The sequence below is a fragment of the Acanthopagrus latus genome, chromosome 5 (assembly GCF_904848185.1).
Source record: "Acanthopagrus latus isolate v.2019 chromosome 5, fAcaLat1.1, whole genome shotgun sequence".
Lineage (NCBI taxonomy): Eukaryota > Metazoa > Chordata > Actinopteri > Spariformes > Sparidae > Acanthopagrus > Acanthopagrus latus.
The window spans coordinates 29,984,297-29,999,200 of NC_051043.1; the positions used below are offsets into that span (position 1 = coordinate 29,984,297).

Here is a 14,904-nt window from a genome sequence, read left to right on the forward strand (position 1 = left end):
CACACACACACACACACACACACACACACACACACACACACACACACACACACACACACACACACACACACACACACAAAGGGCTGCAGACGATGATCACTCTGTGTCAGTACGAGTCTGTACAGATGGCGTGTGGTTGCTCTGAGCGCTGGTGGCAGCAGGTGGACGTGTGTTCGCAGCCCTGATCTCACTCAGATGTGACGTATATGTGCAACATGGGAAATGCTGATAAATGCTGTCTCTTTTTAATAAATGTGCTATTTTATCAGAACGTGTTGCGGCTGTTTTTGGACTCAAACCTTCCTGGGTAGCAGCTGGGTGTCTGTAAAAGTCTTAATGTCATGATTTTATTTTTTTAGGTCTTATTCTCCACAGAAATGTTGTCAGATGTCGTTTTATTCACCTTCTAACTTCTATTTGTCAAAATGAGTTGAGACTTTTTTTTTTTGCCAAAGATTTACCGATTTATTTATTTATTTTTATTTATTTATTTTTTTTTTGTCATTTGACCAGTTGAAAATAATACTTCATGAGGAAAGTTTTTGGTATGAAAGATTTGGAGGATTTTTTTTTCCTCTCTCATCTGTCAAACCAATTTGTTTTCATGGATATCAAATCAATGAAAAATAATTTCAGAAAATAGAAATTCAGGAGAATATTTTTCTCATAAAGTTTTTATATGACAAAAAGTTCAGATTTATTTTGATTGAACATTTTTTTAAAAATCTTTTTTTTTTAATTTCTTTTTTGGAAAGTGAGTGGGAAATTTTTCAGGACAAACATTCTTTCTCACGTAAAACCAAGTGAAAACATACGTTTCAGGAGAAAAGTTAAATGGAAAATAGAAATTCATCATGTTTTCCTTTTGTGAAACTGAGTAGGAAAAAAAATTGAAGTGAAGAAAATGTAAACACTCATATGAAAGTAACTGAAAAACATCTTTTTTTAAGGAGAATTTTTCTTTTTTTGGACCTGAGTGGGGAAAAATTTTCAGGACAAACTTTTTTTCTCATCTGTCAAACTAAGTGAAAATATTTTCAGATAAAAGTTGTTTTTTTTTCTCCTGTGAGACTGAGTAAAATAAAACTTGTGAGATTTTGAGAAAACAAATGTTCATACAACCAAGTAAGAAAATTAATTTAGGACAAACTTTCCATCAGCATGAAACTGAGGTGCTAATGACTGAATGTACATGTTTAGGTGAACTGTTCCTTTAACAGAGTAATCACAGCTCAGTCCAGGTACAGAACAGAGTCTTTGTTTGTCCAGCTGTTGTTTTTCCCACCGAATGTTTGTAGCTTCTTTAAACAGACCCAGATCTAACCGGATCAGAACATCCTGAACCGGGATCACAGCAGAACAGAGCAGACGTCATTAGAACCACCACACGTTTAACTGAGCTTTAATAACAACAGAATGCTCCATAGAATAACAGTATATCATATTCACTATTTACACATGGAAATATATTTAAGAAAACACAACATTTATAAATTAATAGATCTGAAGTTGAAGTGCATGATTTCCTGCGAGGCTTCCAGCAGCTGCTTGATGCGGCACATGAAGCGTCTCCCTGCAGACTTCAGCCGGGTTCACCTGAGTTCACCTGTGGTACAGCGCCATGAAGGGTGTGTGTGACAGGCGGACTCCACCCGCTCCACAGGACACCCTGGATCCAGCCCGGCTGCAGCCCAGAACCAGGCCCAGCTCCTGAACTGGGAGCATGCCGGTGACCCCGTCCCCCCACACGCCTCCCGCAGTGTCCTGCAGACGATCCCCCTCGGAGGAAAACGCCACCCGCCGCATGTTCGCCAAGCTGGGACCTCCTCCTGCTCCACCTGCCGCCTCCTGCAGACTCTGGAAGAGGAAGAGCAGGTCCACCCTGAGCTCCACCGAGCCGCTCCGAGACCACACGCTGTACCTGGAGGAGGCGAGAGACAACCGGGTCAGAACCAGACTCCCAGAGGACATTCAGGCTGAAGTGAGATCACGATTTGTGTTTTTACCTGGTAGGAAGGTCGCGCTTCGCCAGCGCTGAGAGCACCGGGTGGATGTCCAGGTGTTGTGGGTTGGACAGCAGGAGGTGAAGCTCGGCTCTCATGACAGTTAACGACCAAACGTCTCTGGTGAGGAGAAACTCCACGTCTGTGTCTGAGGAGGAGACGAGACGAGACGGTCAGAGTCACAGAACACACATCAGCTCACGTAATGAACTCCAGTCCAACCTGACAGACTTCAGCTCTGCAGCATTTATTCAACTTTTACACTCTGATCAAGTCTGATATAAATCAAACAAAAGTTTGTTTCATCTGTGAAACAAAAAACAATCAAGATTTTTTTTTTTCAACCAAGTGAAGAAAAAGAAATTCAGGCCATTTTTTCATGTATAAAAAAGTGAAAAACAAAACTTTGAAGAGAATTTTTTTCACCTGCATTTTTTCCAGTTTTTCCATTTTTAAAAAATTCTTTAAAAAGAAATGTTATTTGAACATTTTCCTTCTTTCCTTCTTTCCTTCTTTCTTTCTTTCTTTGTCACATCTGAAAAAGCTTCTCCTGGAGTTTATTTCAAAAGACTGTTAAAGGAGATTTATTTTCACTTCACTTTCACTTTCACAGTAAAGAATTTAGAAGATTTTTTTTTTCCAGGAAAAAAAAGCCAAGAGAATTTGCTGAAACCACATTCACTTCAGGTTTATTTTACACTGATTTATCTTTTTTTTTTTTTTTTTTTTTTAAATTTTCAAGGAAAATTCTCCCCTCTCACCCTAAAAAAGTGGGTTCAGACATTTTCTTTGCTGATTGTTGGACGCAGTAATCATCCAGACTGAGCCGTAAACAGAACATATATGTAAATATATGTATAATTTACTTTTACCTGACACTTAAGTACATTTAACATCACATACTTTCAGACTTCACTCTGTCAAAGTGGTATTTTAACACCAACTCTTGACTCGTACTCCAGTACGACTTCTGGGTTTCCTCCTCCAACACTTGGCGTGAGGCTGCAGGGTGAGAACACCCGGCTCTCCGGCACAGAGGTGATGCTTTCACTCCTAATACCTCGTTAATCTGTCAGCGGGACGTTAAGCAGCTGAGGCTCATTTGTATGCAGATGATCTGCTGCTCTACAGCTGCATTCACCAACATCCTCCAAAACACTGCAGCTGATTATGATCCTGCACAGTGTCACTTTGTCAACGCGTGTGTCTGCATGTGGCTGCTTAATGCTCTTATCTCTATTATCATGCACCTTCTCTCTGTGTTCTCTTCATGGTGACTGGATGGGATTCACCACATTTTGCATATTTGTATCTTCAAAAAGTCCTAAAAATATATATATATTTTTTATGTTTGCAATCCAGCCGTCTGTATTCAGCGACACACCTGAACGCCTCGTCCTGTCGTCTCCTCTGATTCTTTACAAAATCTCTTAAAAGTAACTGACGGCGCTTCTTGTAAAAAAAGTTCTCAGAAGTCATAGTTGAGTAAAAGTAAAGACATGGTGTTGAAATCTAACTTTGATGAAGGTGAACGTGATAAAACACAGTGAGGCTTCTTTGTAAAATGTTCTGTTCTGGCTCTGATGCAACATGTCATCTGCAAAGTAACTTGTAAATTAAATTATCAAACATAGTGTGAAGTACAAGGACCTCAGTATTGTACTTTAGTACATTTACTTAGTTACATTCCATCATATTCATCTGGAGACTGAAGTGTTGTTTAAATGATCAGCTGTTCTTCTTCTCTGACTGATTTATCTGTGCAGACCTGATGTGATGTTTCAGTGGTGTGTTCAGGTGCAGTAGGAGTAACTGTGGTTAAAATGACTGAGGCCTTCAGTCCTGACACCGCAAAAAGTTCTGTGACCCTCGAGACTGATAATCTTAAAAGTTGCTTTCAGGGTTGTTGTTGTTTTTTTTTTAATCTTTGAATTCATTTTATCGTCTTAAATCAATTTCACTCAACTTTGTGTTCAAGGTAGCAACATTAGATGTGATTTGAGTTCCTGTCTTGTTGCTCTGACTTACATTTACCCAGCAGGCTGAAAGTAAGAAAGCAAAAAGAAAACCTGAAGTAATTTGATCAAACAGCCTTTTCAAGTTATTCCTGATCTTCTGTCTTCTATTCTTATTTCCAGACTTCTGCAGGGACATTTAAGAAGCGTTCAGTCGTGTTCTGCTCTAACTCAGAGATCATGTCTTGTATTTCTGCACACAGAGAGTGAAGCTGAGCTCTGAGCTCTGCTTGTTGCCTCCAGCTGTTCAGAAAAGAAAGGAGAGTTTAGCAGCGTGTGTGTGTTGGAGCTGGATCCGCTCTGTCTTACCTCCTCTCAGGCGGCCCTGTATTCCCTTCAGGCTCCTGCAGCTCAGCCCCTCCTGACAGCAGTGGTAAACCCGCCGGACGAAGCTGAACAGAGACTTTTCCGGGAACACGAGGCCCTGGGCGGCTCTCGGGGTGAAGGGCCGCACACGGAGCTGCAGCCGGGTCGCATCATCGTCGGGAGCCGCTCGTGTGTTTTCCTGCCACGGCGCCGTCAGCTCCGCGCAGCGCTCCCGGTGCGTCCCCGCCGCCGCGCGCCTCCACCGCCTCAGCGCGTCCGTGCGTAAAGTTTGTCCGGATGGTTCAACCCGCGACACAAATCCCTGCGTGTCCACTGCGCGACCATATACTCCACATGTCACCACCGAGAGAAGAAACAGGGCAGTCCAGCAGCAGCGAGCGGAGGCCATGGTGCTTTTAAATCCCGGTGATTGAGTCTTCAGCTGCTCCGCGGTGCCAAGCTCTCCAAACCCTCCAGCTATATACCCCGCTGACAATGGGAACATCTCCCACTTAGAATTTGAATCCTGGCCCTCCTCGCAGACCCTGCCCCTCTTTTTGTTCGTGCCCCCTAACCACCCATTTACCCCCCGGCGCTTTCTTTTAATGCGCCTGCATAATGAGGCGCCCCGAGGAGCTGCGACCTCATCCATTCACATTCAGCTCCGCGGCTAATGACTCTAATCACCCCATATTTGGCTCATCAGGATCTTTATTTACAGCACATACAGCGCACAAACATGTGGACGTGACATGAATAATCACATTTATGAGCTCGTGTTCGGCTTTTCTAACAGCCTCGCGCACGTCCCGCAGGGTCAGCGGGGCCATGTTGGACCGAGAGGCCGAGCAGCGGGACGGTGAGGCGGCTGCGGGGCCGCGCTCAGGCCGCTGATGGGTCTCAGCAGGCCGGGTGGTTTTACACAAGCAGCGAGATAAAGAAGCTCACACAGGACTCAACCCCGAGGATCGATATTCATTTAATGATCACTAATAAGGCTCCGCGTGACGTCACAGTGCAGCTCATACAAACATGACGAGAGAAAAAAAAACAGCCGAATGATTAAAAAACACTTTTGTTGTTATCAAACAGTTGATTTGAAATAAATAAACATTTTTATAAAAACTACTTCAGATTATTAAAGTTATTTGTGTAAAAGACAAACAGAGTTCTGCACACAGATTCTGTACAGACATTTATTTTATCTTTCTCTAACAAAGTTCTTATTTAATGAATATTTACAAAAAAGAGGAATAATTATTTTGACTACACTGAGATTTAAAACCTGCTGTGAAGAAAATGTTTGAGTTCTGACTTTTTCTTACAAATTCTGAGATTAAATACAGATTTTGGATTTTTTGTGTTTCTCATTTCTTACATTACATTTTTTAAATTTCTCCAAAAATTCTGAGATAAAATTTGTATTTTTTGTATCTGAATTCTTCGATCACGTTCGGAATTTTAACTTTTTTAAATTCATCTTTTGTTTGTTTTGTTTTCTCAGTTCTTTGATTAATTTTTTTTCTCTAAGATTTTTTAGAAAAAAAATAGAAATTAGGTGTTTTTTACTGTCAAAATTCAGAAATTAAATTTAGATTTTTTTTTTCAAGATTACCTTGATTTTTTTTTGTGTTTTTTCTGATTTTAATTCTTAGAAAGAAGTCAGAACACAAACACATTTTTCACAGCGGCAGTAATGATTTTCTGTAGAGACGCGACTGAATGGAAAATATCTTTTAAAGTGAAAACAGATCACAAACTGCACCGAAGTGTGTGAAGAGGAGCTTAATACTGCAGAACTGTAGCTTTAAATACAAAAGGTCCAGTGTTTTACTGTAACAGAAACTTACTTGCCTGCTTCTCTCTCGGAGCGAACTTTACAGAATCAAACCTTCTGTGTCCACAGCTCAACACTGTCACATTTCCTCTGCTGGGTTTTACTCACAGGACAGTTCTTGGTCTTCTCGCCTCCTCGTGACGCCGTCCCGTCAGAGCAGGTTGACGCCGTGCTTCAGCAGTCTGTGTCGGGCCTTCCCGGGCAGAGCGAAGGCGCTGTCCTGGTGGTTAGGGATGCCCGAGTTCCTGAGCGATCCCCCGTGCTGCTGGAAGTAAGTCTCCTGAGCCACACTGCGGGTCCCATACACAGCAGCTCCGGCACTCCTGCGGGGGGACATTTACATTTCAAGCATGCAGATTAACGCCACGCAGCGCAGAGAGCCGAGTGACAGTGAAGACCTGAGACAAGTTTCCTTTTTCTGTAAATGCGAGCTGCTGCGGTTGCGTGGAGGAAGAGCAGGGATTGGTGGGATGTGATGATAAACCACCACCCCCGACTTCTACTAGAAGAGCCGTGAAAGACAAGAACCCCCCCCAGCCCCCTCAAACCTCCTCCACCACGTCACTGCCGTACTGACCTGATAATAGCCTCCTGCAGAGTTTCAGTGTTACAGAAATGCGAGTGAAGAAGTGATGTGGCTCTGACAAAAGGACGCTCCGGGGCTCCCCCTGGTCCACCAGACAGGTTGGCTGCAGAGACACACAATGAGAAGAGACCCACATTAACCCGGATGGACATGCCTGCTGCACAAAGGAATCCTGATCACAGCCTCGCTAATTAGCCGTTAGCTCATGCAAAGACAAATATAAACCAAACACACCCCCCCTCCCACCACCACCACCACCCCTCCTCTGGTCCCAGGTAGAGATGGTGGGCTGAGAGCTTCAACTCACTCGAGAGGAAAAGTGGAAACCCGTAGAGGAAATATCAGAGAAGATGCAGAGAAAGTAAAGAGTGGATGCGAGTGGCGGGAGGAGAGAGTACGATGGGAGGGAGCCTCACTCGTCAGCGTGCTCTGAATGCGGTCAAAATGGGCGAAGACGTAAGGTCCCGGAGCGCTCGGGGCTCCTGGAGAGACGGTCCTCAGGTGGGCCTCCAGTCCGTTGAGAGACGCCAGGCTGCTGTGATACTGGAAAACAAACCACAGAAGAAGAGCTGCGATCAGCATCTGTCCTGAGTGAGTTCACTGCGACGAACACACACAGAAATACCTTCATGTACCTTCAGGCCAAAATAATGAAGAATTAGTCTTCATAAAGTTTATAAAGTGTCTTCTAAACTGAGTGTTTTTTAAAGGGAGTCTGAGGACTTTCTCCACAAAGAAGTAGCCTATATTGTTACTGTTTAGCATCTTTGTAAAATGTGACATGTTTAGATCATTAAAACGTTTCTCCTCATGAAACAACTCTTAAAATCACTACATTTGTTAATGGAGTCTGGTGATGTTGTGGTCAGGTTAAAAAAAAATCCCAAACACATGATCTCATAACAAACTTTACAAAAATCAAAGTCTGTGTGTGAGTTATTAACCAGGTTGTTTCTCACCACTTCCTCCATAGAAGCTGTGTCGCTCAGGAAGTGAGGCTCCACCAGCAGAGCCAGAACCAGGCCTTTGACCCGGTGCAGGTACAGCGTCATGGGGATCAGCGGACTCTCCTCCGGGTTGTCAAAAGCCCCACAGTGAGGAGGACGAGGAGGTTCTGGAGCGCTCCTGCAGCCGTCTTCCTTCCTGTCATGTGATTCATCATTTGCAGCCTCTCTGAAGTCAAACATCGTCCCGCAGGCTGCGCCTCCGTCTCCTCCGTCTCCTCCACCTCCGTCTCCTCCACCTCCGTCTCCTCCGCCTCCTCCGTCTCCTCCACCGTTTAGAACCTGGCAGTTCTCATCAAACACCGAGGCGTCCGCCTGACTGTCTCCTCCGTTGCTGTGAAAACTGTGATAATACGACGGCTCCTCCAGCGCCTCATCATCCTCGGCTTCACTGGAGTGTTTTCCGTTTGAGAAAGGAGGCTGGAGCAGCTGCGTTGGAGGCTGAAGTGGATCAGCGGCGCTGTGAGAGGGAACCGGGCTGAACACGAAGCTGTCTGACAGCTGAGGACTGAAGGACTCCAGCTGGGGCGACTGGAGGGAGCCGCGATCAGACGGATCTGAGTCGGTGGACGGCATGTCTGATAACGTCCTGGACAGGCGGGTCCTCCTCCGGGGAGCGTCTTTTTGTGGAGTGGACTCCGAGCTGGAGGGCAGAAAACAGATTGAGACACGAAACCAACAACTTTGTTAAGTATGTTGAGGAACCTCTACAGGAGGCGTCAGGACTTTTGATTTCACATGTTATACAAGTTGATTTTTTATCTGAAAATTAACTGAAAATGTTGAGAAAAAACCTCAAACAAGTATGTTAAAGAAAAAGTTCAACCCAAAAAATAAAATCCATCCTGTCATTATATGGTGGCTGTGATTCTGAGCTTTACTAGTCATGATTTTTATTTAGTTGAACCCCAAGATAAATTATTACGATTCATCCTGAGGGGAACATGAACGTCTGAACCACATGTCGCCACAGTCCAGAACAAAATTATTGAGGTATTTTAGCTGACTGACTGTTTATTTAACCTTGATTAAGACAATTCTCATGAGAGGCGTGGTTTTTCTGCTGCTAGCATGATTAGAAACTATTAATACTACTGAATATAATAATCACTTTGATGATATCTGACTGTAAAAAGCAACAAACATATCAGTCTGGAGCTGCAGATTTGATTTAAAACAGAGAAACAACCAGAGAAACTTCAGACGTCTCTGTGCAGCTCGTCTGCTGTGATCTCAGTCTGCAGGAGCCTCGACCCTCCGTCAGCATGACGGGAGGAAACAATGACTGTATTTACATGTTTTGGGTGAACTGTTCCTTTAAGTGCTGTAAAGGACATTATAAACCTCCTCTGTTAAATACGTTCTATTAACAAGGTGCAGAAACTACCTGAGGTGCTTGTTGACAGGAGCAGACTGCAGGTACTGAAGCTCAGACAGAGTCAGGAACACGGTGGTGGAGCTCACAGCGCCACCGAATGGACCGGAGGAGCAGTGAGCAGCGGGCCGCTGAGATCAGAACACCGGGTTACAACTTTTCTTTGGCCTAAACTTTGTTTCTAAATGTGCTGTATGAATAAAGTTATCATCAGTATGTATATATATATATATATATATATATATATATATATATATATATATATATATATATATATATATATATATATATATATATATATATATATATATATATATATATATATATATATATATATATAGTATATTTTAATGAGGCACTCTGAATATCATTTTTAACATGACAAATTATATTTTCTCTTTTTGTTATATATTTAATATTTAAGTTTAAGTTTTTCAAACTTAAACAACAAAAAACATATTTTACTAAATGTATATAACTAGTACTGTGTGTAAAATATATTTCAAGTTTGCAACATAAAACTACATTTTGTCATCAATTCTTAAAGAAAAATATTATATTATACTGAATTATTATCATGTTATCATTTTATTTTTCTACATTAGTTATTATAATGTTATTATTGTTGTTACATCATATCGACCATCCTCAACTTTATTATTACCATTATTATCTCTTTTTCTAATATCTTAGTTAATATTATTTAGGGACGCATGATATGGATTTTGTCAGCCGACACCAACATAAATTCACATCTTTGTGTTTTAAAAACAGATCATATCCTGTGGATTATATAAGATGTAGTGTTTTATTGTTTTATTCATCAGCTGTAATTTAATTATCTGCTGATAATGTGCATGTTTCTTTATCTGATAAATATCGTGCGTCCCAGCTGTTACTGTTTGTCACATTTATGTTTTGTCCTCTCAAAGTATTTTATAATAAATGACATGATGTATTTCAGTTAATGTGAATATACGTTTGCTTCGTGAAGGTGGTGATGAGTTCAGGGTTCTTCGTCGCGTCCTACCTTCGTGTACGTTTCACTCTCGTGAACCATCACCTTCATCGTGAGCTCCGGACACATCTGTGTGCTCACAACTCTGCCGAGAAACCACACGATTGATGAGAAGATTCAGAAAACCTGCTATCAACAAAAACAGCTGGCTGATGTTGGAACTTCAGCTCACCGTCCTCTGAAGAGAATACAGCCTGCCAACACCAGAGGGCAGCGCTGACACGCCTGAAGGATGAGGGCCGCTTTGAGCAGCAGAAGCGGATCAACCTGAGGAGAGAGGACGGATCATCATCATTCAGCTCATTTCAAAACATAAACTGAAAGATGAAATATATATATATATATGATTTATAAAACCAGTTAAATCTTCCATAAAGTCTCCTCTGAATGTTTGTATGTGTTCTTCTTCAGACGTCGTGTGAAGCATCATGTGAGCGATTGCTTCAGAATATTGCACCAACAACAGAACATTGTACCTTTTAATCTCAACCCTCTAAGTGGCCAGAAATATCCAGGATTAGCTGGTGTAACACTGAAGCCACAATTAACATGCAGAAGTGATTACAACACAACGACGCAGCACTGCAACAGTCACATCCTGTCTGAGGACATCAGCCTGCAGCCGCAACTCAAGCAGCTCGAGTTCAGACGCCGCAGGTTAAACGCAGACGTGTGGCGACGTGTCGGACTCACGTTGGTGGAGTCGATGGTCTTCAAGCAGCTGAAGATGTGATGAAGCTCTGAGGATCCGAACTGCAGGTGTGAGAGGTACTGAGCCCAGCGAGCAGCCAGAAACTCCTGACTGCTGAGCTGCAGGGACACAAAACGCTCCCGTGATGATGTGAAACATTTAGAAACGTGGGTCTTTTACTAAAGTTAGAAATAAAGTTACTGAACTGTTTCTCTTTGTTATTTATCTTTATTCCAATCGTGTTGATGGAGACACAAAACAAAAGTCAGACCAGACTGAAGAGATATCATGATGTTTAGATATGCAAATTAGGAATTATGTAGTTTAAAAATACACATTAGACAGATCCAGGTTTAAACTTCTGACATACGAGAGACAAATGTTTTTCTACCAAGAAATTTCAGAAAAATCTCTTTAAATCGCTCCATAAATCACAAAATACTGTCAACATCTATATAAAAATATCGATATTCTCCATGTTTCTTTATAATGATTAATCGATTAGTCAACAGAATGAAAATTAATTGCCAACTATTTTGATAATCGATTAATTGCTTCAACATTTGCTGCGTCCAGCTTCCTTAATGCGAGAATCTTCTTTGTTTCTTGTGTTATTCATGTTTGTTCTGGAGATTTTATGAACTCTACGATTAATCAATGACTCGTGTACATGATTGATAATCAACATAATAATATTCAAAAGAATAGGTCAATATTTTTCACTAATCAGCATGAAACTGATTTACATTGGATTCTAGAGCAAAGACTGAACATCGAGTAAGATCAGGTTAAAAAAATAAAGTCAAAAGGTTTGAACATCAAAACAGAAAATGCTGAATAATGATTTTCTTTATGTTTTGAGAAAGAGCCTCTGGTCTGAATAACACCTCACCTGGTAGCTCTGTCGGACTGAACCGTTGTAGAAACAGAAGAGATCGATCAGCTGATCCAGGAGATCACAGACGCTGACGATGGGAACTTCAACTGAGCAGCCGAGAGCCTGAAAGGACACAAATAAATCCTCTGAATCAGCATCACACACTCATATTCAGGGGAAACAAAGCCAGAACCATCCTGAAAGTCTGCAGCTGGACCCGCTGCGTCCTCGCTCACCCAGAAGAAATCGTCTTTCATGCGGATGGCGAACTTGTTGCGGCGCAGCCTCAGTATTCTCACCGGAGAGAAGGAAAGCTCGGAGACACAACGGCCGACGCCGGCGAGCTGACCACAGATCAGCTCCTGCCTGTCCAGAGGAGTCTGACACACACACACACACACACACACACACACACACACACACACACACAGACACACACACACACACACGTTAATCAATTCAGCGATAAGTTGATCAAAAAGAAAATTAACAGAAAACTAATTCATAGTCGATTAATCGTTTAAGTCAGTGGCCGCCTGCTGGGCCGAGACGGTACTGCAGGTCACTGACGCCAAATAAACAGAGTTTTTTAATTTAAATTCTGTAAATAAGTTTTAAATTAACATAAAATGCTTATGTCATCTGGTGAACTTTGCATTCTATGTGTGTTTGGATGGATAACTGACTTACACTGCTTTCCTGTATGGACATTTTGACATAAAATAAAACTAATGTTAGTAAAACACTTTGTAGACGATCATTAGTCTTCGTTACTTTCATCTGTATCTTTAAGTGTCCTATTGTTATAACAGCACACTGCTAACAGTGAAACAATCTGTATTATCATCATTATTAATCATCATCGTGTCGTCTGTAGATTCGGACCTCTTCAGGGTAGAAGTAGCAGATTCCCTCTCTCGTCCGGTCGCCTTCTCCTTTGACTTTGGATCCATCGTAGAGGAAGAAATATGTGCACCTGCAGAACGAACACACAAAGAAACGTCACAATTATTCATTTAATGGGTCGAAAACCAAACACAGCAGCTGTTGTAGAGGCTGCAGAGTGACGTGTGAGAGGCACGATACGGATTTATTTCAGCCGATACGATGACCGATGATCACCTGACTGACGGACGATACGGAGAAAAGAACCGGTAACACAAACAAACATTTTCATGCTTTTTCTTTAAAATGCCAGGTTCATCTGAGATTCCTTCACATGGTGGCGGCTCGACACAGGTGCAGCAGTTCACCTTTAGGAGCGCGACATCAGCGGGTTGTTTCTTCTTCTCTGTTTTTATTGGCTGCTGTTAAGTCAACGGGAGCTATCTGGCTAACAGAATCTCACCCTCAAACATTTAGCTCGCACCTTTTATTTATTTAGCGTTTTATTTCCTGTTAATGATGTTTAGAGAGTGATTCAGGCTTCTGCTGCCTCTCGTCTGGATCATTGTATCACAGCGTTTACCTGCCTCAGGTGACACACGACTGCAGCTGTCAGACTTTTAACACGACAGTATCCTTCGAGCCTCCCGTCACAGGCTGCCTGTACGTCTTAGAATCGATTTTAAAATCTTGCTCTTGACTTTTAAATCTCTGAGTTACTGAGCTTTCAAATCATCACTGTGAGAAAAGTTCTGTTGGATGTTCCCGGGTCAGTTCTGCTGTTACAGGTCCAAACCGCTGGAATCATTTGTCACTACCTGCATTTAAATCACCTCTCAGAACTCACCTGTGCTGTCTGGCTCCTGATTAACGGCTTTATTTGTTCTTACCTGTTCCTGCCTTGTTTTAATGTTTTTATGTTGTTTTAAAGGTGCTACTTAAATACAGTTATTATCATTATTATTATTCTTTATCCATCGATAACTGATCGTGTAAATGTTCCATTATTGGGCCGATAATCAATCGGTCAGTTTTATATCGATCACGATGCAGGATGGAGACTTTACTCTGCAGGAAGTTTCTGAACTGACTCAGTTCATTAATACAGTTTTAGTTCATGTTCCTGCAGCTGATGGTGCAAAAGTTGTAGAACAGAGATCTGAACTGGACCCTGAAGGCAACACGTTTACTTCAGTGTCTTTTAGGTTTACAGTCTTCTCAGTTTGAGCTCTGGAGGATTAAAGGAAAAGACTCGTGGTTCCATTAAAGTCACTGCCGACTGAATGAGAGTTGAAGCTGATGATTCTGGTTCCGAGCGGGTCTGAGCGGGTCTGAGCGGGTCTTACCGTCTCACATCTGGCGGCAGGAGCTCAGCCATCACCGACACGAAGCCCAGAAGAAGCGAAATGTCTGTCAGTCATCGGTTTTCTTCCTCCGGACGAAAAGAAGAACCGAAAACGAACCAGCAGCTGTTAGAAAGCGTCGCACTCGAGCAGCTGCGAGTCCAAATGCAGCTCCAACATCTCCGCACGACGAGGTTCGGTGTCGGTTCGCCTCTGGATGGACTGCAGTCTGTCAGGAACCAGCCACCTGAGGAATGCGGGTCAGTCACACGCAGCGAGAGTCATGTGAAAGTACGGCGAGCGCGCAGGGACAAACTAGTGCGTGACGCAAAACCGCTCAGACACAAAGTTACTGCGGGTGAAAAGTTACAATAACGCTGCAAAAAACCTGATGAAGCCATTTTATGATTTTTATTTATAGGAAAAATGAAATAAAATTCAACAAATTTAGTAAAAAAGTAAAATGTTTGTCCCAGAAATCAGAAATATTTTATTGATTTAATAAGAAATTAAGAGTATATTTTAAAAAAAAATGCAAGTGCATTAAACTTTGATATAAGACAACTACAGGCCTTTCTATGGAGAGAATTACACGACATTATATGTATAATGTGACATATAATGGAAGTACTCTGATATTGTACATGAGTAATTAGTTACTTTCCATATCTGGTAACAAGACAGTGGCTTTCAAAATGACAAAAGAGGCTCAATTTGAACTTCACTCAAAGAAAGAGAAGGTCCAAGTTATCAAGCAGTACATCATCAGCATCATCATCATCATCATGATAACATAAAGTACATCTGACATCCATCAGCGTGTGTTCCAGATGGAGGATTGTTGCGTGTCTGTCCATCATGCTGTTGTTTATGCTCTTGTGTATCAGGAGGTGATCTCACTGTGATGTCTGCTGCCAGAACAACAAGACGGACTTTTGTCTTTGAGCAGATATTTCATGTACTG

General features: G+C 42.1%; 2 protein-coding genes across 2 annotated transcripts; both read right to left on the reverse strand.

The window, feature by feature from the left end:
* Positions 1-1,386: 1,386 nt before the first annotated feature.
* On the reverse strand, positions 1,387-5,140 carry si:ch211-170d8.2 (uncharacterized protein LOC571755 homolog). The gene is made up of 3 exons (XM_037098368.1): positions 4,328-5,140; positions 2,007-2,151; positions 1,387-1,921 (listed from the first exon to the last, which is right to left on the reverse strand). Exons 1-3 carry the CDS (start codon positions 4,974-4,976, stop codon positions 1,603-1,605), a joined length of 1,113 nt encoding a protein of 370 aa, XP_036954263.1. The 5' UTR covers positions 4,977-5,140; the 3' UTR covers positions 1,387-1,602.
* A 147-nt stretch (positions 5,141-5,287) lies between these two features.
* Positions 5,288-14,241, reverse strand: hps4 (HPS4 biogenesis of lysosomal organelles complex 3 subunit 2). The gene is made up of 12 exons (XM_037098367.1): positions 13,944-14,241; positions 12,598-12,688; positions 11,949-12,092; positions 11,728-11,835; positions 10,838-10,954; positions 10,317-10,411; positions 10,157-10,229; positions 9,139-9,257; positions 7,707-8,394; positions 7,164-7,290; positions 6,739-6,850; positions 5,288-6,484 (listed from the first exon to the last, which is right to left on the reverse strand). The coding sequence occupies exons 1-12, from the start codon at positions 13,973-13,975 to the stop codon at positions 6,313-6,315; spliced, it is 1,878 nt and encodes a 625-aa protein (XP_036954262.1). The 5' UTR covers positions 13,976-14,241; the 3' UTR covers positions 5,288-6,312.
* Between the last annotated feature and the right edge of the window lie 663 nt (positions 14,242-14,904).

Bases quoted from the DNA above. Each gene is read 5' to 3' on its own strand.
- si:ch211-170d8.2 (XM_037098368.1), bottom strand. From the start codon at position 4,976: ATGGATGAGGTCGCAGCTCCTCGGGGCGCCTCATTATGCAGGCGCATT. The intron at 2,152-4,327 runs GTAAGACAGAGC...TCTCCTCCTCAG, and splicing joins ACAGGGCCGCCTGAGAGGAG to ACACAGACGTGGAGTTTCTC. The intron at 1,922-2,006 runs GTAAAAACACAA...CGCCTCCTCCAG, and splicing joins AAGCGCGACCTTCCTACCAG to GTACAGCGTGTGGTCTCGGA.
- hps4 (XM_037098367.1), bottom strand. From the start codon at position 13,975: ATGGCTGAGCTCCTGCCGCCAGATGTGAGACG. The intron at 9,258-10,156 runs GTAGGACGCGAC...TTCTGATCTCAG, and splicing joins AGAGTGAAACGTACACGAAG to CGGCCCGCTGCTCACTGCTC. The intron at 6,851-7,163 runs GTGAGGCTCCCT...GTGTCTCTGCAG, and splicing joins CATTCAGAGCACGCTGACGA to CCAACCTGTCTGGTGGACCA.